Below are 25,885 nucleotides of genomic sequence, written 5' to 3'. Positions count from 1 at the left end.
TCTCTTCTACCAAGTGAGAAGTAAACACTGATCCTCTATCGCTCAAAACTTCTTTTACTCCGCCATACCTACAAAATATCTCCGACACCAGAAAATCACATATTGTTTCTGCTGTCACCCTGGTTACGGCCCTGCACACCACATACTTCGATAAATATTCGATACTCATAATTATATATTTATTGCCCTTATCCGAATGATTAAACGGTCCTAGAATATCAATCCCTAGACACTCGAAAATACCATTCCCGGGAATAGAAACTAATGGTGCAATCGTTTTATTTAAATTACGCTCCTGACATAACTGACAACTCTTGACATACGACTCGATTTTTTTCTCCGCACGTGGCATAAAGTATCTCTCCCTAAATCTTGAAAAAGTTTTAAACAAACCAAAATGTCCGCCCGTCCACGCACTATCATGCAGTTCCTTCATACATTCCGAAAATCATTCACTCGGAACGACCACTAAATCAACTATATTTTGATTCAAACGACACTTCTTATAAAGGATTCCGCTCTGCAAAAAGAAGCCTCGATAATTATCACCTACACTAGAACGAATGCAATTGATAATATTCCTACAGAATCCATCCGCCTCCTGTTTGCTCCGGACATCAATCGCACGCAAAACATATAATTTGAACTAATCCCTCTGCTCCGGTACACGCCCCACTTTCGACTCTACGTCCTCTAGCAACGGATTCCTACTCGAGCAATCTGCAACAACATTATCTTTACCTTTACAATAAACCATGTCGAAATTCCAACCTTGAATCGACAACGCTCATCTCGATTACCTTCCAATCATATCTCTCTTACTTTTTAACTACACAAGTGTATGATCTGTAACAACCTGAAAACGAAGTCCCCATAAATAATTTTTAAAATAATTCAACGCTACAACAAGTGCTAAACATTATTTTTCCGTAACAGAATATTGCTTTTCTGCTGCACTTAGCTTCCTAGAGGCATTAAACGCTATACGCTTCATCTCTTCCATTCCCTGCACCAAAAAACATCCAATTGCAAATCCACTGCTATCCACACACAACCGCGTCACCTGTTCACTATTCGACGAGTAATGCCCCAAAACAGGCGCTTTGCAAATTCGATCATTTAACACCTCGAATGCCTCCTGCGCATCATTCGTCCAAACAAACACCGTGTGCTTTTTCGTCAAATTCGTAATGGGAAGTGCGAATCTAGTAAAATTATCAATAAAATTTCGATAATAAGAGAACGATTCTAAAACCACTTCAGTTTACTTCAGTGGGGGATTTATCTTTTTCATCGCCGCAACTTTCATACTATTCGGTCCAATTCCCTCGGCCTACACTTCATGTCCCAGAACAGTCACCTTCTAAAAACCGAAACGACACTTAGATGGTTTTAAAGTCAAATGCGCATTTCGCAATCAATTACACTTTTAAATTCTTCACACGTACTTGCATACACCAATATATTATCAACATAAACTATCACATTCCGATACTTCATTCCCGTCAATAGCTTATCCATCGCCCTTTGAAACACCGCTTGACTTGTTTTCAAGCCAAAAGGTAACACATTGAACTCACATAGCCCCGTAAGTGTAACAAAGGCAGTTTTTTCCTTCCCTTCTCCTAAACATATGGACTTTTCGATTCCTGACTATCCCATACTTCAACATTTCTTCCACTTGTTCCTCAATAATTTGTCTCTGTTTAGGGGAGACACGATATGGCATTTTATGCACCGGTTGACTAATGACTTATTGTCATATGTAATAAAATATATAAATATAAAAATGTATAATAATTTAATGACTCCTTATAACACCCTAGTTCGCCTGGCGCAAAAGAAAACGTATCACGGAATTGTAGTAATAACCGATTCAATTCATCGCGCCTTTTGCCCCTGCAAAGAATTATCAATATTAAATTCTATTTTTTTTTATGCTCGAGATGTTAAACATGTGGTCACGATTCGCTTCCACCAAATTAACAAAATACAAATATTCGGACTTATTTAATGAAAAGTTTTTACGACTTTTTGAAACTGGCTCGATAGAACAACAATTCTTTCTCCTTGACATGACATCAGAGACAGAATTGAAAGGAACTTCAACATAATTCTTTAAAGTTATTTTCGACGCTGCAAAATCGTTTACCGCACTCTTTACCGTCAGGAAGTTCTGTCCTAAAATAAGGAGCTCATCATCGTCATCTATAACAAGCAGCTTTGATAGATATTTGTTTCCCTGGATTGCCAACGAAACCTTGGTGGATGCCTGCACTATTATCCGCGTTCCACCAACTGTACGTAAAGGAAAATTCGGCGTTTTTTCAATCTGCAAATATAATTTATCTGCAAAAAAAAATGGGAGATTATTGAAACAGAAGCACCAGAATCCACCAAAGCATCGCAATCTACATTATTTATACAAATGGTTACAAAGGGTGCTCTACCTACATCACAATTATCAACTATACACAATTTTTGTTTCAAGCACGCCGGATTCGTATTCCACGTCCGACCATCCCGGCTATCTATCGGCGTGGGCATTTGGGTGATCGCTTCTTGGATGAGCAGCTGTGTCTTGATAAAATTTGACGTTGGGGGTATCATGTCGAAGAACCACTTCCTTGTGCTTGCGAATATACTTGCCGAGGTCTCAGATTTTACCTTCCGCGTGGCGTATTTCGCTGCACGTCAAATGGAACGACGGCCGTAACCGTTGTCTGCGGCGTTTTTAATTTTTGTGCAACGATATCGTACGTCGCGTAAGAGGAAAAATGGATTTTATACCACTGCAGAGCCAGCCCTTCCAGATACGTCGCAATTACATATATCTCTTTTGACCATGCGACCAGTTATTTATTACGCTAATTGCCTCAAACTGGCCCAGAAACTCCTCCACATCATTTAGGCCTGTAAATTTCTGTGCCGGCTTAATTTTGTATCTCTTTTACAAAAGCACAATAATAACTTTATAAAAATAAAATACAAATTACGACCTTAGAGATTTTTTCTTCTCGTATATTCCTTCCTCCACCTTTCATAGGCTGGCCTCCACCATTTATAGGACGGCCTCCACCACTTATAGGTTGGCCTCCACCATCTATAGGACTTAGCGTATCTCAGGTCGCGAAGCGAGAGGTACTTTATAAATACAAACTGGGATTATCTTCATACTAGATATTTATTGTGTATTTCACATATGCACTTATGGAGGCTACTTCTAGATCTGCCAAGATGTTCTTTTTACTATATTATTTTTTAAATACATTCCAAACACAAACTTATATTCATTCAGCCAGCATTTCTACTCATAGAGTAGAGCTTAGACTACAGTACTTCCCCTCATGTCCAATTTTTTTTTTTTTTAAATTTATTTATTCAAAACCAACTTAAACTAAAAAACTTATATTAAGACTACTTTCAAAAACCCTTCAAAGGGTTTATGCGAAGGTAGAATGCATCGCATACTCGCCACTATTGTTATGGGTCCAACATACAACCCAAGTAATACTTTTTCCACCCTGTATAAAACTACATATAACGTCTAGCAGAGTTTTTGTAGTTATAAATAGTAATCCGCGTTGCTTCAGGTTACAACCACAGAAATCCAAATAAATAGGCAACCAATTCAAGGTCATATTTATACAGCGAGCTGGAAAAAGCTGATCAGACTTTGTAGGCTCTAATACATACAAATGATATCACCTGACTACAAAGAATGCGTAATCGTACTGTGGAGAAAGAACGCACAGACCTTCCAGGCCGAGACAGTCCAGATAGCCTATGTTAAACTTGGGTGGACGATAGAAAGCCCCCTATGGCAACGGAATGCTTATTAAGCTTCATTCTTAACCAAAGCTATTCAAGTTCATTTGATGGAGTATTGATAATCCGAACACACAACCCACTGCGTGCATAGACACCCACACCTCCTGCCTCACTCTTTCGGCCACTACAACGCGGTTTACTATAAAAACTGTATCCAGAAACACTATATTTAAAATTAACGTAACGAACTAATAACGAATAATAATTCTAGGCGAGCCCGTGAAAATAAATATGTATGTCCACAAAAAGATATTATTTATATTTTATATTTAATTATATTCAATAAATTAGATTTTTTGAGAGGCAGAGTTAAGTAAACTCACTTTGAAGGAAAAATTTAAATTTATTCTTTTTGAAAACTTGTCAATTTAGTTAAAGTTTACACAGTTTTTTTCCGACTTCAAAAAAAGGAGATTCTCAATTCGACTGTATGTTTTTTTTGTATATATGTTACGCGATAACTCCGGCCGATTTGCAAACCGATTTTGATGATTTTTGTAAACAGCCATATTTATTTACTAATATTATGTAATTCGAATGTTGAGAAAAAAGGTTAAGAAAGAAAAAACACCATTCCAAATAAAAAACAAAAAACGAATTATGTGAAAAAAGAAACAATGAACATAATCTGACCTCAGTGCAGAGTACTAAAAAACCGACCTCAAAAGTCATTCATCCCCTAGTTTACCAATCGTACATTTTGTTCAAATGTAAATGGGACCACTTCTGAGGTACCCTCTTTCGAACAAAAAAGAATCGTCAAAATCGGTTCACAAATGGAGGAGTTATCGCGTAATATACATAAAAAAAACGTACAATCTAATTGAGAACCTCCTCCTTTTTGAAGTCGATTAAAAATAAGAACAGTACAGGTCTAAAAATTAAGTTGGCGTAGTGTTCATTGGAGTTATCGATGTACTCGTATTAGGTTTACTATAGTTTTGTGATTGTGAGTGCAACCTCGCCATCCTATGCCTTACTTGCATGAAATAAATAAAAAATCGATCAATCTCAGAAAATTAATCAATACAAAGTTGCTGAAAATATTGAAAAAGCTCCAGTTATAATTTGTTATATTATTAGCGTGGGCGTACAAAGCCGAAAAAGCCACAACACAGTACAAAGATATAACAAACACATAGAAGGATTTCGTCGACGTGTTAACTCGACCTGTAGCTCAGTTGGCTGAGCGACGCTACGGTACAGCGTGGATACACGCCCTGTACTCCACAAACTTAAAAGAAGTATGATGCGAATGAACCTTCGTACTTAACATTGTGTTTTAATTTGGTCGAGTATTATTTATTTTACAGTAATTGTTTCGGACGGGCTCGATTGATTTTTTCTTTGTGTTCGATCTTTGCACATGGTTTTAGGCTAAGTGCTGGACTACCCCGTGTCTCTCTGCCACGAAGTTCGCTGCGATTTGCTACTATTTCGTACTTTACGTTACTATGTGACTAGTTGTCCACTGAGAGTTTGCTTCCCTTCAGCGAAGTCAAAAGTAAGCTCATGTTTTTAACCTCAGGCGCGAAAAGAGGCGAGGTACAAGTTTGAAGCCTTTGTCTGTGTCTTTTTTTTATTTGAAGGCTAATTCAAACGGGATGATTCCTAAGTTTGATGAACATCTGTTTAACGTACTCATGACCCCACACTCAGGTTTTGTAAATTTTTATTTAAGCTTTATTCACGCGTATATTAAAGTATATATTTAGTCTCAGGTCAAATCATTTCATAGCACAGTATTGATTTCACAATGTTCGTGTCGATAGAGGAAGCGTTCAGTCTATCAGACCCCGTAAGGTGGCGGCGGCGAAGACAATTCCAATGTCAGAGAAAGTTGAAAGGTATTGAAAAATTTAAAATCATCAAAATTCTCCAACGCATTTATTTCAGTTTTGTGCCAAATATGTACAATTTTATATTAAAAATATACATTCATCATGATATACACTGTCTTCTTTTCTTACTATCGATCGACGAGATATCTGAAAAAAAAAACGCAAGTTAAAGTAAAAACTACAGCACCAGATGGTGCGCGTTAGATACGCGCTAATATTAAGCTGTTAATAAATAGCCTGCTTGCAGTCGAGTCCTCAACTGCAAGCGTCGAATGCGCAATCGATGTCAACGATAATCCAAAGAAGTAATTGACATTCTTAAGAGGATACAATATGATTTTTTTGTGTCTGAATCACATGATTTTTTTTTAATAACAGCTAATCATATGGTCAGGCATTACCAAATTATGGACTTGAGTTTGTTGACTAATTACAATTGAACTTTTTTATTTAAAAAAACCGACCTCAAAAGTTCGTGGAATTACATCTACATATTTGTCAAGTTTTATTGTAATCGGTTGGCGTAAAATTCGTGAAACCGGATTCATCCCCTCGATTGACATTTTTAGAGGTGGAATATTCAAAGTCAAAATAAAATGGGACCTACAAGGAGGTACCCTCTTTCTAACACAAAAAAAATCATTAAAATGGGTTCACAAATGCCGTAACAAAAACGCGTAACGTACATATAAAAAAAACAATACAGACGAATTGAGAATCTTCTCCTTTTTTTTTAAAACGGTTAAAAATGGAAGGACTTCAATAGTTATTTGTTTGTTCTTTTAATGAAAAGTAGGTACGCACAGCAAAAACTCTTAGAAACATAAAATCTAGAATCTAGTAAGATACCCTTACTTTTATTTAGTGAAAGCGTATTAAGAACGGATTTTTCGAAATTCAACACTTAATAGGGTGAAAAGGGGTAAAAACGTTTGTATGAAAAATCATATTCCTTCAAATTACAAAGATTAAACTGCATAAATATTTCACAATAAAAATGGCTTTTTTAAACTACCCTTAAATAAGGGCGAAATGGGGTAATAAAATTTTGTATGGTAATTTTTTAACGCGATATTGGTGCGATATGCTTCAAATTTGGTTTGGATACTTTAAATACAAAATAAATAAGCACGTGGGTTTTAATCAACCCTTAAAAAGGTGTGAGGCACGATATCAAAGTTTTTTTAAAAGGTATTTTAAGATTAAAGTTAGTATAAAACATTGTATCATACAAACGCTACAAAATTAAATCAAAATTACCCCTAAATAGGGCTGAAATGGGGTATCAAAGTTTGATTGGGAAAGCGTAGTGCGATTTGCTTCAAACTTGGTTCGGACATTCTAAGTACAAATTAAAAAACACACGTGTTTCAGGGTTTATCAATACTACCCTTAAATGTACCCTACCCGCGGGGAATGAGGGACCGAGGCGAGCGCCCCGCTCCCCTAGAGGTCGAGCTGGAGCGCCGCCTCGCGGCGCAGCGCATGCAGGACCGGTGGAAAGAGGGCTTGGCGGATCCCCCCTATTGACCTCGTACCATAGGGGCGATCCGTCCTGTCTGTGGGTGAGCCGGTCCCGCGGGAGTATAGGTCCCGGTCAAGTCCCAGATGAAATATCTGGGACTTGTCCTGGACCGGCAATGGAACTTCGTGGACCATTTCCGGCAACTTGCTCCCCGAATAGTGGGCGCCGCATCAGCGTTGGGCCGGTGGGATGAGCAGCGCCGCACTCTGACGGGGACTGTAGGGCAGGACCTCTCGCTGCCGAGCGTGGTTGCCGCCGTGCTCGAAAGCGAGGAGTCCTGGGAGGCGGTGGCCTCCTTTTGCCTCTATACCTCTCCATGTCGCAAAAGGAGGCCGCGGAGCGGGTGCGCGAGGACGCAGCGGACGCGCACCCGCCCCGGTGCAGACGTACGGGGAGAAGGCGAAGGCAGTTCGCTGCTCGCCTGATCCCCTAGTGAGACCAGCGGGCTCTGGACAAGGACTCCGGGGCCTGCATTGCACGGCCTCACTCGTCTTTCGGAGGACAACCGACTCGCCCCTCCGTTGGCGCGGGAGCCCTGGCGTAAGCTAGGGCGGCCGGGCGGCGTCGTGGTGAATGTTCACTGATCCCACGGCGCCGACTCAACCGGCGAGAGAGAAACCCGGGGGGGTTTTAGTGGGGTAGGCCCTCCAGTCTGGAGGGAGAGTCCCACATAGCCCCTGAGTCTACCTGGGCTCAGGGGTATCTATAAAGATTACCCTCCGTAAAAAAAGGGTAAGTTCCGATAACTTGAACACGTTAGCTGATTTTAACGGTTTTTAAAATAGAATTTTGTGCCCTATCTTTTTCTATTTGTAAGGGATGTTTGACCATTTGTCCGTTAGCCGCGTTTTAGTTAGTGGACGGCACAATAAAAAAAGCCGATAGCCAACTTTTGAGATCGGTTGTTTACAAATATGTGATCGTTACTGCTTAGCTGGAAGAAACGGGCACGGGGTACTTCTCTGGACGAACTCGTTCACAAGGAGCTCTACTGCTACTTAAACTTTGACACTGACTACTGACACATTTCTAAAAAGCGTTTGAGTAATTGTTACAAAGGAATAATATAATTTTGCCGCACGTACCTTGAGTCAACTCCGTACGCTTTAATACAACCTCCAGTTCTGCCGAATCGGCCTTCGTTTTCGCCTCTCGCAACTTCTCTCTCTGCGTCTCCACTTCGAATTTGTGCAACACCAACTTTTACTTTATATTGAATATTGATATTGAATTTCGCTCAACAGACGACGTCGACATTTGTACTTTATCTCTCGTATTGGGAGCCTCGTCTTCTGATGTGGTGGCGACAAAGAAGTTTCTATTACTTCCTCAACTGCCATTTCTGATGCATCGATTACAATTTCTGAAACAATAGACGTATACTATGTAACAGTTAGATATAGGAATCACCAGAGTTATGAACTCAGAAACGGCTTCAGCAGGGGTAGAAAATGCCCTATGTCCATGCAATAAGTGAGAAGACTGACCTGCTTAAACCGTTTTGACGTTCGTAAGTGTGATGATTCCTTATAAAACCAACATAAAACGTGCTGCGACGGTGCAGTGGTTGCTAGCAAGACTTGTAACACTGAAGCTACTGGGGATCGACTCTCAGCTGGCGGACCTACACATCGATACCTATATGACGAGATGTGTGAAAGTCGGAAAAGTTTTAAGTCCCGTCTTAAGTGGCGCCAAGATCACCAACAACAATTACAGATGGATTTGATGGCTTTCGAGCATTCCAAAAAGGATTTTAGAGCTTTTTGGAAAAGCTTTTGAAAAACTTTTTTCGATCACCTGTTGGGCCAGCGGCTGGCGATGTGGGCGATGCTGAGACCCGCACTAACAAACCGAAAGATAGATTAACTGCCAAAAGACGTGGCTCAGCCTATTAAGTCCATATCTAGAGGCAAGTCTCCGGGTCACGACGGTCTCAGCGTCGAGTACTTGCATCACGCGGGTCCCGGACACGCGGTATATGCAGAACACTCAAAATGTTGTTTACTTTTTGTGTGAGACACGCACACCTGCCCGAAAGTCTGATGAAAACTATTATTGTTGCCGTAGTTAAAAATAAGAATGGAGATCTATCTGATAAAAGCAATTACAGGCCTCCGGCAACCGCATTTGTTCGAAAGTGTGTGTAATGTACGGTTAAACACATACCTTCGATTGCATGAAAACCAATTTGGATTTCCTCCTGGTCTATCAACGGAGAGTGCAATACTTAGCATGAAGTACACTGTGAAATATTATGTGGATAGATCTCCTGTTATCAGCTGATCAGCTGTTTCCTGGACCTGTCTAGGGCATTTGGCGTGGCTTCCTATAACATCTTATGGAAAAAGCTAAAAGACATTAACTTGCCTTCTGATCCTATCACGATCTTCAAATATTGATACGCAAATTAGGTTAATTGCTTTAGACGGGCAGGAACTCTATCCGACTCGTGTAAATTAGAATGTGGTGTCAGGCAGTGGGGACTGAGCTCCCGTAGCCTGTTTAACGTATACATCAACAGGTTAATCGACGAACTCCGCAGCATGCGTGTCGGATGCCGTATAGACGGAATGAGTCGCAATAATCTTAGCTATGCTGATGACATGGTGTTGCTGAGTGCGTCGATCTGTGGCATGCGAAGGTTATTAAAAGTGTGAAATGTACGCAATGAATCACGGCCCAAAGTATCATGAACTTAAAACGTCAATATACGGTATTTGGGAGCTGGCGTAAGTATAACTTTGAATTACCGCAACTAACACTTGACGGTATAGACCTACAGAAGGTAAATAAATTTAAATATCTGGGGCACATACGCTTGATCTCAAAGATAACAGTGATATGGAAAGGGAACGTAGGGCTCTGTCGGTCAGGGCAAATATGATCGCACCCAGATTCGCGAGGTGCTCGGGTGAGGTAAAGGTGACGCTCTTCAACGCATACTGTACCTCCATATACACGCGCATATGTGGCGGGACTACTTCAAAAGGGGCTTACGAGCCCTGCGGACTCAATATAATAACGCCTTCCGGTTATTGATGGGGCTGCCCCGTTTTGGTAGCATCAGGGATGTTCGACGACGTTGCGTTGACGCTTTCGACGCCATTGTGCGCAAGAGGTGCGCGTCTCCGGAGCCCCAACTCCGCTCTCAACGCGATATGAGACAGGGTTGACTACCCCTACATTAGAAACTGCTATAGGCTTCATGCCCCAAAATATGTAATAACATTTTGAAATGTTAAAATACTAACCCAAGGATGGTTTTTTCATGTATTTTCTAAAACATTATGAGTATGGGTACTTGAATAAATATATTTTATCTACACACATATCATAAACTCTCTATAATGTGTTCAAAAACCGCAAATTACGACCAGCACTCGCCTGCCGGCTCGTTTCATAAACCCTCACTCGTATTTTAATGCCTTTCATTACGTAACAGTCACATAAACTACTACTTCAATTTGAATTTGAATTCGAAAAAAGTCAAAGTCAATGACTGCCTCTGTGGCCGAACGGTTACCATGCCGGACTGTCACGCAGAGGTCCCAGGTTCGATTCCCGGGCCGGGAGAAATATTTATATGGCCTACATTTATTTCTCTCGTGAGTTTGGGTGTAATTTGTGGTTGTCTATGTGTGTGTCCATAGTACCCGCGACACAGGATTTCCCTAGTGCGGGGCTATGTTGAGTGTGTGCGTTATTATTATTATTATTATTATTAAAGAATCATTAATTCCGTAGGTAAAATAAATTAACACTTGAAAACGTCATATTTAAGCTATTGCTCGTTCACTATGCTGACCTCTCTGAGAAGAACGAGCACGAAACTAGGGATGGCTCTTTTGAAATAAACTTAAATGCTATGGAATACATTTTGAGTCATAATTGTGCGGAATAGTGTCGAGTTACTACTCATACACGAGGCAACTCACTTGTACTCATGTCATTAAAATGTCCCACTTCACACCTCACCTCATGTCATAGCCTCATGTCACAGCCTCACTTATGTTACACTGCTTCGAATTCAACAAATGCAACAATGATTGGTCCTGCACTGTCCGGTTTTTAGCTGACTTTACATCATATGATCATGCCACCAGAGTACTAAATCAAATTAACATTTATTTATAATGGACTGATACCATCAAGTTATGAAAATGTGCTTAATATTCCCTGTCTGTTGACTCATTGCCGTAGGTGCAAACATTCTTACCACTGCCTGCCTCACCTCATTTGAAGTAGGACATTGTACCGCCAATCCAAAACTAATCCAACTCATTTTAATTTCATGTCCTACCCAACACCAGTGTGGAATTAAGACTCATGTCGTCTTTCCATATATCTCTATTTAACACGTAGTCTTCAATTTTGTAATATGCCTTTTCAACCAAAATATATTTAATGTAGTTTTTAAACTTACGAAAGGATAATCTTAATATATGCCCCGGAATTTTATTGTAAAATACTTATTTGATAGTAATTATTTCGGAGCAGAACGAGAGTACATACAAGGTCTGGTTAGAAGCTCGACGCAGCAACTTTAGGAACTAAAAAAACTATTATTCGGATAGCGTGTACTTCTTTTTTTTTCAAACAAACACTCACCCATTCGTTTTTTAAATATATAATATCAAGTGATGGGACGAACAAGTCGTGCGCTTGATGGTAAGCTAAACGCCTGTCCATAACAATTGTGACATTCGGAGTTTTGTTTTGTTTCGGAGTATTCGGAGTTTTGGGATCTTTCCTAAGCATGAAATATATTTTTTAGTAGCGTTACCCCTGCATCGCTAGTCGATCTACCACTAGTAAACCCATATTGTTCACTATGAAAAAAGTGATTCCTACTGAAATAAGACAGTAATTGACTCAACATAACCTTTTCGAATATTTTACTTAAAACTGGTAGAATTGAAATAGGCCTATATTTGCTAGGATCAATTGTGCTACCGCTGAGTCTATAACTTTAGTCGATATGCCCCAGAGATTTTCAGTTTTTTTAACATGTATAGATTTAAAAGCTTTGTTGATGTCTTTTGGATTAACATGATGAAAATTAAATACACTGCCACAAACACTAACATTTTTCTTTAGGAGATCAATAGCAAGAGAAGGAGAGGAATTTAATGATTTTGTAGTGTTTAACAGGTGTACATTGAAATCTCCACATACTAATATAGTTTTTTTGGTTGTTAAAATCCGTTTTAGACTATCTTCCATGGTTAATTCAAACGCATTGAAATTAGCAAAGGGGGCCTGTACACACATAAGACGACAAACTATCCAATTCCACACATGAAATTTCAAAAGTTCGTTCAATAGAGAGATCTGTGATATCCTTACGCTCTTTAAATTTTAACTTACGCTTAATAATAATCATTGATCCGCCCCTACTTAAGTTCTTTCTTATGAACGAACTGACTATTACATAATTTTCTACGTTGTTAATTGCTTCGTAGTCTTTCAACCAGTGTTGTAAAATAACACTGGTTGAACAGTGTTATTTTACACAAAACGTCAACGGGAAAATCGTGTAAAAAAAAGACTTATTTCTAATGTTTCCTGAAAACCCCTGAATGTTTTGAAGTACTATATAGAAATGATTAGACGTTTCTGTTGTCGTATTTACTAGTTTAAATTATGGTTAGTAAGTATAATGTTGCTACTTAGAGTAGGAGCATTGTCGTGGAACTGTGTTATATCTTCTATAACAGCGTTCTTAATATTGAAAGCTTGTAAACTAGCAATATGTCTTAGATACCTTAGGGGTAAATGTAAATTATTCTCAAAAAGTGTAAAATTCCTTACAAACTTATTGATGTCAAAACAAAAAATAACGTCAATATGACGGCATGTTTGTAAAAATGTGAATTTACGTTATGTACATAGTCATTATGAGTAGTGTCTAAATTGGAGCAGTAAGGGAATGCACTTAGCAGGAATTTACACTCGAACTTCGAAATGTTTCCGGAAAAGCTGATTTGCAGATCAGCCGAAATCCCATGGCCACCTAGAAGTCCAGATCTATCCCCAGCAGACTTCTTTTTATGGGGTTATTTAAAAAGTCGTGTCTACATTCATAAACCAAAAACACTACGTGAATTAAAAGAAAAAATCAGCGAAGAAATGTCGGCGATCTCGCGGTTACTTTGCCGCCGAGTATTCGAAAATTTCGGTACTCGCTTAGAAGAGTGCAAAAGACGAAACGGTGGTCAGTTAGATGATATTATTTTTAGAAAATAAATTACAATTTACTTTCTTGTAAATAAACAATTTTTAAAATATGCCAAATGTTTTTTTATACGATTTTTTCAAATGTTAACGAATTCTTGGCCCACCCTGTATTTATGTCCTTTTTACTGATGTTATTACTATTGCCTAGAATAAGAATCACAGTTGTGTATTTATCGAAGTTGTGACCGCTTAATAGTGTGATAATTTGACTAAAAGTGGCTCCTGGGTAACAATAGTTGACTACCCTTTGCTGTAAGTGGTTAGTAAGATGGTGGCCTAGTCCTATACTTACCTATTTTATCCGAGAAAACAACCGTTCTTCTGAATGGCCTGGAGGGAGTTCTGCTAGTCTTGGTTGCATGACAAGGGCATTGAACTTCATCAGTTGCACTGGAACAGTTTCGTTTCCTGGCAGCAACACTGGCATACGATGCTCGTGCTGGTTGTGTTGACGATGTAGGCAGTGGGGATGGAGTCTGCTTTACCTCAACTAGTTCGTCGTTGTCACTAAGCTCATCCTGTAGAAGAACTTGAGTCCTACGTTCTCTATACTCAGTTCCCAGCTTCAAAAGGTCATTGGTTGCAGCTGAAAGTTCCTCCAGTTGTTTTTGAGAAGTAAGTAGGTCTTCAGTTCTTAATTGAAGATCCAGCTTCAGATCTTTCACCTGTTCGGCCATCTTCATCTTTTGCTTGTGTAAATTTAACTTCGCCGTCTTAATTTTCTTAAGTGCTATAGATTTTTTCTTATTTCTTCGTTTAATTTTGAAAATCTTGAGTTCTGTGACTTCGCGTAACATAAATTAGTGCTGCATAAATTCCTGTCTACTGTCGCTAGTTCCTCAAGGAGTGACAATGTCGATAGATGGTCGTAGCTTCCACTTTGTTGATAAAATAATTCTAAAATCTACTTTTGAAATAGTCTTGAAGGTGTCGTTTTTCGTCGTCGGAATTTTCTAGATCGCACCGAGTGCTTGTTTCGGAGAGTGAGGTTTGAGACTCGATACTTTTCTCCAGGACGAAAAATGTAGCCACATTGAAAATACAAACACTCACGATTTAGATCCGAAAAGTTGTAACTTTTGTAAAAAAAAACGACCTCTAAAGTCCGTGGAATTACATCAATTTGCCAAGTTTTTTTGAAATCGGTTACCGGAAAGTGCGCGAAATCGCCCCCAGTTTGCCACCAGTAGAGGTGGAATATTTTTTCAAATTTAAATAGGACCAACACGGAGGTGCTATCTTTCCAACAAAAAAAGAATCATCAAAGGCGGTTCACAAATTGCGTAACATACATACAAAAAAAATACAGCCGAATTGAGAACCTCCTCTTTGTTTGAAGTCGTTTAAAAATAATTTAAAGAGTGTAACAATCGCAAAAACTCGATAAGCATCTTGACGGTACTGCTCCACCGGCAAGGCGGGGCGAGACGAGGCGAAGACAAGGATAAAATATCAATTCTCTCCTGATGCTTAAGATGCATCAGGAGAGAATTGATATCCCTCTAGAGCACCCGGGAAGGCCACCGTGGGGTTTTATCCGACACATCTTCAGTGGAATTGATCTGGATTAGAGAAAGCAGAGTCGGGCCATATTTTAAATCTGGATTTCGAAAACGGATATTGCAGCGAATCCGAATAACCCGAATTTTTTTATTTACGATTTACATCTTCGATAGGTAATTGAGATCCAACATAACACAAATTTAAAATTCAAATTCAAAATAATCTTTATTTCACAAGTAAACATTATTACACTTGAACTCGTTACAATGGTTAAACTCTACCTACACGATATAATCAGTCTCCTTCCAAATTATGCATAGGTCCTTCATAAGACATTCCAATTCTGGAATTCAGTCTTATTAAACAAGTTAGGTGAAAATTAACAAACAATGGCTAACATTAAATATTTCAATATTCTTATAACTGAAAAAATACAAAAACAAAAAATAATTTCACAAAAACACCACTTCGCAACCGTAAAAAAAATGAAAAAAATCAAACGTATGGCTCAAGGCTCAACTCACACTAGCGCAGAGTCGAAGCGTCGCGACCCACGCGTTCCACGTTTCATTTCGCTGCCTTTACACTGCAGTATTGCAGAATAGTACCATTTTGAACTAAGCATACAGCGACGAGCAGAGCAAGCGAAACTTTATCGTGAAAAAAACACCCATGTACTTACGTTACAAAATGGCAACACGGCGATGATGTGCCTTTATGCGCTTGGTCGATTTCTCCTACAATGTTTGTGTCTGTCTGTCTAACATTGGCCAACGTAAATTTCACACAATTTGTTTTGTCCTCATTAAGGAGCAGGTTATTAACAGCAAACCAATCTAAAACTTTAGATATAGAATTATTCACATCGTCATAGGCACATTGGTGCCTTTTAACTTTAAGTAATAAGGAAGTATCATCAGCAAACAGTATTAAATTACGTTCTATAGGTACCCTAAATCTATATTTATCGTACATGATGTCAAGTGCCTTCCCTCACTTTGGGACAGACGGCAGTTGGATATAATAAAAATGAAAGTATTTACCCGAGTCATGGTGGACGGATTGTGGTTGTATTCCGGCTGTGATACGGTTCCACGCGACGTTCCTCTCGCGCATCGTCTCATAGTCCAATCTCTTGTTGTCCATTACTTTTTGGTACTTTTTTAACAAGTCGAGGAACACCCTCTTGTCGACGTCCGCGAACGTTTGTTTCTTCACTGCCATTACATTTCGGAAAACATTCAAAATAAATGTCTTGTGGCGAAAGTCGAAACCCGCGGTTATTATTCACTAGTGGCGGCAAGTTCGTAACGCAAAATTTACTTCTCAATGCTCAATACTTCATTGCGTACCATATTACATACATGGCGGTAAGTGATATAGATTAAAGATCATAATAAATCAGTTAATGGTCACAGTGATGAAGCCACCCTAATAATAATAACATAGATTAAGCCATTATGGACCCAGTAAGGGTACAGCAAATGTCATAATGTAAGTACAGAGTACTAAAAAACCGACCTCAAAAGTTCGTCAAATAACATCTTGGTATATATGTCATTGTACAACTACCGACAAAACCAGTAATAAACTAGCTACGCAGTAGTGCAGTCGTTTCATTGCTACCTATCGACACCTCATCTGGCGACAAGGACGGATTTTACCCACAATTTTTTTTGTGAGCAAGATGGACAAAGTTATTGGAAATATTGGAGTTTTCGATCATAGTGTGCAAGAATGGGACGTTTTTTACGGGCGATTAACACAGTTTATTAAGTTAAACAGTATTTCGAACGATAGTGCAAGTGCGGTATTATTAACTCATTTGTCGGATGAGTCTTACCGCCTGGTTCGGAATCTTGTGCACCCAGATAAACTAGAAGCTAAATCATACGCTCAGCTAGTTCAAGTACTCAACCAGCATTTTACTCCGAAACGGTCAACCTTCGCAGACAGAGCCAAGTTCCTTGAAGCCACGAAATCAGTGACGGAAAGTAGTCAAGACTGGGCAGCTCGACTACGCGGGCTAGCTATTAATTGTGATTTCGGAACGGAACTGGACGTACTTCTTCGAGATCGTTTCGTACTCGGTTTCAACTTGGGAACAGAACGAGACCGGCTATTCGAGAATGATTGTAACACATTGACGCTCGCGAAAGCTATTGAAGTGGCGCAGCAAGCGGCGTGCGCCAGGCAGGCCCGCACGCCGGTCGTCAAGGAGGAGGCCGTGTACCGCACCGCAGCGCGTGCTGAGCGCCCGCGCCGCGGCGGCAGTGGTGGCGGCGCAGGCGGCGGAACCCGCCGGGACGACGGCGCCGGAGCTACGCGATGCTCAGTGTGTGGATTAAACAATCATGATGTGACAAGATGCAGGTTTAAAAACTACAAGTGTCAGAGTTGTGGACAAAAAGGTCACCTTAAAAAAGTGTGCAGTGGTAATAAAGCTAAGTTACATAATATCGGTACGGAAACAGTGGAATCTCAGGAATGTGAGGATTGTAAGGAGTGTCAAATGTTTAATATGAGGTACGTAAATAGTAAACCTTTCAGGCTGTCGGTCAATGTGAGTGGAGTTCAGATGAATATGGAGTTGGACACTGGTTCTGGTTGTTCAGTCATATCCGAGAATTTATATATTCAACAATTTTGTTCCTTAAAATTGTATAAAGACAATCTAAAAATGTGTTTTTATACTGGCCATCAAGTCACGCCCCTTGGTTATTTTCTTGCTGAAGTTTTTTATGAAAATAAAACGGAAGTTATACGATTTTATGTTATAGCTAATGGGGGACCCCCCCTCTTAGGGCGTAATTTCATGTCAAAATTTAAATTGCATTTAACCACCGAAAATCACAGCATTCAAAGTGTAGATGTCGATAGTGTCAAAGAGATCCGGGACCTATTAAATCAATATCCAGCCGTTTGGAAAGACGAGTTGGGTTGTTTTACTAAATTCGACGTTGAATTGCAGTTAAAGGATGATGCTAAACCTAAGTTTTTTAAGCCACGCCCAGTACCTTTTGCCTTGAAAGATAAGGTGAGTGCTGAATTAGACAGATTAGTAACATTAGGTATTTTAGTGCCGGTTAACCATTCAGATTACGCCACCCCGATAGTACCAGTGTTGAAGGAGAATGGAAAATCGAAAATCGCTGGTGACTTTTCCTGCACGCTTAATAAGGATCTTAAAATAGACAAATACCCACTGCCTAGAATAGAGGAGGTTTTTTCAAAATTAGGAGGGGGGCTACAATATACGAAAATTGATTTAAGCAACGCATACAACCAATTTAGGTTAACTAAATCTTCACAAAGACTTACTACAATCAACACTCATAAAGGTCTGTTTTCGTATACTCGGTTAGTCTATGGATTGGCCAATGCACCTGCTATTTTCCAAAGGGCTATGGAAACTTTACTGTCAGGGTTAGACGGAGTGAGTATATGGTTAGATGACGTTTGCATCACAGGTCCGACGAAAGAAATTCACTTGACGAGGTTACAAGAGGTGTTAAGAAGGTTGAATGAGTCAGGGTTACGGTTGCAAAAAGACAAGTGCGTATTTTTCCAAAACTACGTTACATACTTAGGTTACGTTATTGATAGGAGCGGACTAAGAACTTGTCCAAAAAAGGTAGATGCTATAATTAAAGCGCCGGCGCCTGAAAATATTTTAGGGATAAAAAGGTTTCTAGGCGTAGTAAATTATTATAGAAATTTTGTGCCTAACGCCTCATCTATGCTAAGTCCTCTACACGAGTTATTGCGTGGTGGCGTTGAATGGAAGTGGGGTGAGCGGCAGCAGGAGGCATTCGACAACATTAAGCGCGAACTAGCCAGCGAGCGTGTGCTGGCGCACTTCGACTCGGCAGCGCCGCTCACGCTGGCTGTGGACGCGGGCCCGGGAGGTCTCGGCGCTGTGCTCGCCACATTCGATGCGCAGGGCTGCGAGCGCCCGATCGCGTTCGCCTCGCGGTCGCTATCGGCGAGCGAGCGAAATTATAGCCAGATTCAAAAAGAGGCTACGGCAATCATTTTCGGCGTTAAACATTTTCACCAATACCTATATGGTAGGCAAAAACCATTTGTATTGAAAACCGATCACAGGCCGTTAATATCTATATTTGGCAAAAAGAATGGAATTTCCGTAACCGCCGCGTTGCGTTTGCAGCGATATGCAGTTTTATTGTCAGCTTATAACTATACAGTACAATATGTAAGTGGACAAAATAATCAAGTCGCAGATTATTTCTCCCGCGCTCCGTTACAACAATCTATTAATGATGAGTTAGAACAGGAGGGAGATAGGTCATTCATGTTTTTAGATTCACGTGTAGAACCGGTTGGAAAGTTGGATTAATAATTAGTGTTAAGGGTAATCGAATGTTTGAAATTCTATTTAAAGATGTCAATGAAAAATGTAAGAGGCATGTCGATCAAATTCGAAAGTATACTGGTCGGAGCCCAAGTTCAGTATGTTGTAGTGAATCTTTACAAGGTGCCTCCGATACGCAACCGCTCATTCCTATTACAGATCAGTCTATACAAGCGTCGCAGCGGGAGTGTTGTTCCGCAGACGCAACCCCTGCGTATTCTCCACCTTCGTCAGTTGCCACTGAGGAAAATGAAGCAGTGGTAACCACGGAAGGCGAATATAATAATAATAACGAAAATATAGAAGGAACAGAAGCGGAAATTGAGGAGTGGGTGGAAGCTAGTGACGTAATAGAGGCTGGAGATACTGTACAGACCGAAGGTCATGTGTCCGACCAAGTTACTTCCGAGTTAGGCGATGAAGTTAGTAGCAATTCAGTAGTTGAGCCGGTGGGTCGTTCTAGAAGACTTAAGACAAGATTTAATTATAAGCCGTATTTTTAATTATGCAAATGTTATATTTCGATTGCTTAGGTATATTGTATGGTATATTGTTATATATTGTATATTGTTGGCAGGTTTCCAAAGTAATGCGGGAGGGATGGTATATATGTCATTGTACAACTACCGACAAAACCAGTAATAAACTAGCTACGCAGTAGTGCAGTCGTTTCATTGCTACCTATCGACACCTCACATCTACTTGCCAAGTTTCATTGAAATCGCTTACCGGAAAGTGCGCGAAACCGGACTGATCCCCTGGTTTGTCAGCCTTAGAGACGGATTATTTTCTTCAAATTTAAATGGGACCAATACGATACCCTCTTTCCAATAAAAAAGTATCATCAAAATCGGTTCACAAATACCAGAGTTATCGCGTAAAATACATACAAAAGAACATACAGGCGAATTGAGAATCTCCTCATTTTTCGAAGTCGGTTAAAAAACAAGCCAATCTCAAAAGTTTATGGAATTACATCTATTCGCCAAGTTTTATTGGAATCGGTTAACGGAAAGTGGGTGAAAATTAGTAAACCGGATTCATCTCCTAATTTGCCATCTTTAGAGATGGCCAGCAAAAGCGCACGCCTACAGGTTGTTAATACTGACAATGTCAAGCTAGTATGACCAATAAACGGCCGAATATTTTCTTCAAATTTAAATGGGACCACTACTAAGGCACATGAGTAACGAAAAGGAACGGAGACAAAGCTTCTAAAGAGAGTTCAAAATTTATACCTATTTTGGTAGGGTTGGCACAGGAGGATAAAATTAAATAAACAAAACTATGATATGACAGCATACTTTATTACAAATTGTAATTACTTATTGTAAATATTTTTTTCTATAATTTTTGTTTTTCAATAATTTCTTGTGCCTTTTAATTGAATGGTCTATTCTAAACCTAACACAAAGTCTTTTTAAATAATCCAATGGAAAGCACTCACATGGTATATCAAATTTACAATTTTGCTTACGTTTTAGTATGTCACTACCAATATTATCAGTGTTTAGTTCTGTAATTTGACCTTGTTTTATGATCAACAAGTTTTAAAGGGAGATCATCTCGCCCTACTGCTTTTAAACTCCTGTTGTCTGAAATATTGAAAAAAAACATGAACCATCATATTTTAATCAATGAACATGAAATTATATACATAATATACTTAAACCTACATATTAGTGATTGGATAATTATGTTTACTGGTTAAAATACGAAGGTTCAGGTTTTTTATTTCATACAGACGGTAGGAAATCAAGCAAGCATTGACGAATTTTGTTCCGTTGCTCTTGAGGCGATATTCGGACAAAAGTTTACAGCTTGATGTGCTGTTGACTGTACCTACGTATTTGAAATCATAAACACCAATCATTTTGACATTAATTGTAAAAGAAATATTTCTTATTTTTGCTTTTCAACGCACGAATGCAATTGCAATACACGGGTCACGAGCACGTCAAGCTTGACACTTAAGACGATAAGCACGGTCCAAAGTAAAAAGTGTCAAGCTTGACGTGCTCTTGACTGTACAATCAATATTAAAACGTTTTTCGCAAAACCACGGGGTTGATTTTTATTTCATTCTTGAGGTTATATGAGGATATAGTATTAGGTATCTATTTACCACATTAAAAATTAAAAAATGTAATCAACTTCCCGCAGGCTTATTACCGATCTTTAGCGACCAGTCGTTTTAGCAAAAGTTGCACGATTATCGCTGTCAAAACATAAATTCGTATTACGAAACGAACTATTGCGACCAGTCGACTACAGCGAGCTTCTAGCCTCTAGCGAGCAACTAATAAACTAAAACTGCATGAAAATGCTTTGACAGAAAGCGACCGGTTGCCTTTTTGGTATTACCGAACGACATTTACAACGACCCAAAAGCGATTAGCGATGGACTTTTGACAACTATAACAGTGGTTGTTTGGTGATTGTTGATTGATTGCTTTTTCAAATTCTATTGTTATTTCATCTCCTTAATCGTAAGTAACAACTGATTTTACTTAAAAATAGTTATTTATTGATTGTTCAGTGAAATTTTGTTAATATTCAGTCATCTTCTGCTTGTAGCGTGTGTATAACTGCGACGATGCGAGTTCTCATTTTATTGGACTATTTAAATGAATAAGAGAGTGTTATACGGAGGAACGCTACCATTCTTCGGTGGAGAATCCGAAATAATGCCATCGGCAGGGCCTTTGAGATTACGGACTTCCGAGTTCAGGTCTCATAGGTTATCCAAGGCATTGTTCAAAAGGCCATGAATTGACTCCTCTCTTGTCTCGTCGAAAAAAGGACAAATAAAATTTCCGTGGAATGTAAGGTAAGTAATCTCAGGAGAATGTAACGAAATGACGAAAAATAGAAGTAAAATTATGTTAGTTAAATTATTTTTGACGAAACCAAGTTAAACTTCACTTTAAATACTCTAAAAGTAATAAATAGTAATAGTGTGTAAAAAAGATTTACAAAAATACATTTAAACAATTTATTCACCTCACAAAATATTAAATATTTGAATAAGTTATGTGACATAAAAATTACAACAATTAACAACCTTAACAATTACAATTACTTTGTGGCAGTGTGTACATGCTGAAATTTTTACTTTATGTTGCAGGGGACTCGCAATATCCATTATGTTTGTGGCTATTAACACCAGTCTCAAATGCTGTTCCTGACAGTGCAGAAGAATATTATACTGATTTTCACTGTAGAGCCAGAAACACCATTGAATGGGGCATTGGGGAATTGAAAGCTATGTGTAGATTTTGCTTTCACACAGAGTTTTGCATTATCATGATAGCACTGTTACACAAATTATGAAAGCCTGCTCAGTATCGCATAACATTGTCAATGGAGCTACACTTACACCAAGAAGAGTCTACCAAAGATTATACGAGGCAAATTTCTGCAATAACAGCTCTGAATTCATCCCAGTTCGAGTTAGAAAGAGGCCACAGTCAAAAGGCAATAATAATACTGAGGTTATGAAGAAGCAGATAAGAATGTTAAGCCATTGGTCCTCTGAAAAATGATGTATGTATATGTATACAGCACTATGCTAAGGCTTGTGATTTCTAAGCCAAGTTAAATTAAATACTCTTGAAATTTTATATTGTATTACTAGATACTTAGATGGTGTTCTTCTTGTTCCATATAATATCAATATTTGACTTGTTTGTTAAAAGTACTAGACAGTAAGTATTAAAGTAAGTTTTTAAGAGCTAAAGATTCATGCAGCCTATGGGTCAACTATATCCATAATATATTAAGGATGCTGTTGCAACTGCCACATTCCTGCAATGCATCAGGAATGTTTGCTAACTCATGTAAACGGCTTTGCAGCTATTATGCAAAAAGATTGGCTTCCTTGATGTGCTGAATTTGTGGCAGTGGTAACAGTCTCCCAAGTGTTATTGCATTCAGGGTACAGGGCTATGTTCATGAGCACTGGACTTGAATGCATTGTGAGGAAAAAGAATTACAATTCTTTTATTACAGAACACTTAAAGTATGTAATACTTCTGTTACTAACCCTTATGAATGAATGTATGAAATAAAAGCCTTAAATTGAATTGTTTACTTTCATAAAACTTCCAATTGGTCCTTCACTCATAATAAGACCAGTGCAAAATGTTGACAGATGGGATGGTAGGAGATGACTGTAAGCAATTGTACAAAATGTTAATTTATGTAATTTTACAATACAAGTTGAAAATCAAAAGGTGTTTATAGATTGCCACTTTTCATTCATACTTAATTAAAATTTTACTACAATAACACAACTAAATGATAAGTACTAAGAATAATAACAATTAACCACTAGTTTGTCTTAACTATTTTTTAAGTAATTGTACAATATCCACTACGGCTTGGACTGTATTTGACCGGCCTCAGCTCGAAACATTGCAGCTTTGACATCGGTTTTAGATACATTTGCAATTATTTCAATTACTCTACTTAAATTTTCTTCACTGTAAGTGTCCATTGTGCATCACTTTCATTTGTTCCACTGCCAAGAGCATTTATTTGGTGGCTAATTCGTTCCACAGCCTTTCAGATGTCTCTTGTGAACTTCCACTTAGACTAAAGCCTTTAGCCAATGCTGGGTGCCTTAGAAGATGATCAAATAACATTTCTAACTGATCGTTTCAGACGCGACTTTCCATCTTCACTTCACGACACCAAAGCAGTGATAATATGAACGAAATGAATCCATAGAAGCAGAACTCAATAACGTAGACATAGGTGGCATTTTTATTACAGCGATTGATACTTTTTCGTCGACCACTTAATTTTCAAATGTTAGTGAATCGTCACTGCAATTCAAACTTTCTTGGATAAACAAAAAACATGAAACAACAAATTTCTTGTTTGAAACACTTAAAATACATTGTCTGCATATTTCTGTATGTGCAATCTAAGAATATATTTTTGTTGTTATAGATCAATTTAAGATTAAGAAAACACAGAAAACGTAAATATAATTCTTGTTGTTTTTTGACGTTTGTATTTGTCATTGATTGCCGTTCAGTTGAGAGTGGCGCTAGTTTCCATACTACTGGAGGCGGCTGTGGATAGGATCCCAAAACAATACATCTTCGACAAAAAATACAAGATACAACTGTTTGAAGATCCAAATGAAGGACTGAACCCCAAAGAGGTCCGCGTCTTCACCGATGGATCTAAAACAAATTCAGGAACAGGTACTGGGGTATTCTCAGAAGACCTCAATATCAGGATATCAACACCGCTTGGTGACCACAACACAGTATTCCAGGCTGAATGCATGGGCATCAAGTTAGCGGCAGACGCAATCATAGCGAGAAGAGTAAAGAACCACTCCATTCGAATACTCTCTGATAGTATGTCAGTACTTCAAGCACTGAACAGCTATGACATAAACTCAGGGCTCATTTATGAATGCCATCAAGCACTCATGGAGGTATGTATACAAAACCACTTAACTCTACAGTGGATTAAAGGACACAGCGGCTCACGGGGCAATGACGCAGCAGATGAACTAGCCAGAAAAGGGTCGGAGACGGACGCAGTAGGACCAGAACCCATAGTGTCCCTCCCCTACCAATGGTCCAGAACAACTATACACAAAGGTACAAAAACTTCACATAATAATACATGGACCACCCTTACGGTTTGTAGACAGGCGAGGGAAGCACTCCCAACGCTCAATGCCAGTCTATCACGAATATTAATTAAACTCAACAGGCAAGAGCTTCGCACTCTAACTGCCGCCCTAACAGGTCATGGTCCATACAATAAACACCTTTTCAATTTAGGTATCACAGACAGCCCTCTATGCAGAGCGTGCATGGAGGGGGAGGAAACGGCTGCGCACATCCTACTACAGTGCTCCGGCGTGGCCAACTACAGGGCAAAGTACCTTGGAGTGCCAAGGTCGCTCCCCGAAGTCTTCAGCAAACCGAGGAGGCTGCTGAGATTCCTGGAGGAGCTTGGGTGGCACGAGTAGGACCCTGCACCCACCACACGCAAAATAGGCGCCTTGTCGTCGAGTTGCGGACACCAGCCCGTTACACCAAGTACCAAGTACCAAGTAGTTTCCATACAGTTTACTCGCAAATGCACCAAGAGAGCAATCAGTTTGCGATTTACATCCGTAATACCAACTTAGCAATCGCGTTGCTATTGTACAATTAGCAACCAGTTGCTAAAGTTCGGTAATAAGCCTGCCGGTTTAAACATGTTTCTCTCCGTACGCGACGAAGCCGCCGGTGCTCACCCACACACGCGCCTCAAGCTTGTAGTAGTGTACCAGTCATAGCGCGGTTGTATGAAGCATTGTCTCTGTTCCTTATTTTACTCATGTGTAGCGATGGGACGAGTTGTATTTTTTTCAACTCGAGTTACTCGATTTGATGTAACTGCTAGCGCGAGTTGCAACTTGAGTTAACTCGACTCGGCGTCTGACAGAGCAACCGCGAGTTCTACTGAACTCGAACCGACGATTCACCGAGTTGGGCATGATCGGGCGGCCGACCGCGATTCGAGCGTGTTACGCAAGTCGCCGAACCGACCGAG

General features: G+C 39.4%; 1 protein-coding gene across 2 annotated transcripts in view; it reads right to left on the bottom strand.

Annotated features, from left to right (window-relative positions):
• Window positions 1-25,885, bottom strand: part of LOC113228354 (zinc finger protein OZF-like) — a 39,763-nt gene that overhangs the window by 8,962 nt on the left and 4,916 nt on the right. The window contains exon 4 of one of the 2 annotated variants that reach the window (XM_026461622.1): window positions 15,984-16,157. The exons of the other annotated variant lie outside the window; for it this stretch is intronic. Within the exon in view, the coding sequence (XP_026317407.1) occupies window positions 15,984-16,157 (174 nt within the window). The remainder of the gene's footprint in view (window positions 1-15,983; window positions 16,158-25,885) is intronic. 2 annotated transcript variants of the gene reach the window in all.

Source organism: Hyposmocoma kahamanoa, unplaced genomic scaffold (assembly GCF_003589595.1).
Source record: "Hyposmocoma kahamanoa isolate Upper Pololo Valley unplaced genomic scaffold, ASM358959v1 228, whole genome shotgun sequence".
Classification (NCBI taxonomy): Eukaryota; Metazoa; Arthropoda; class Insecta; order Lepidoptera; family Cosmopterigidae; genus Hyposmocoma; species Hyposmocoma kahamanoa.
This window is presented reverse-complemented; position numbering and strand designations above follow the sequence as displayed.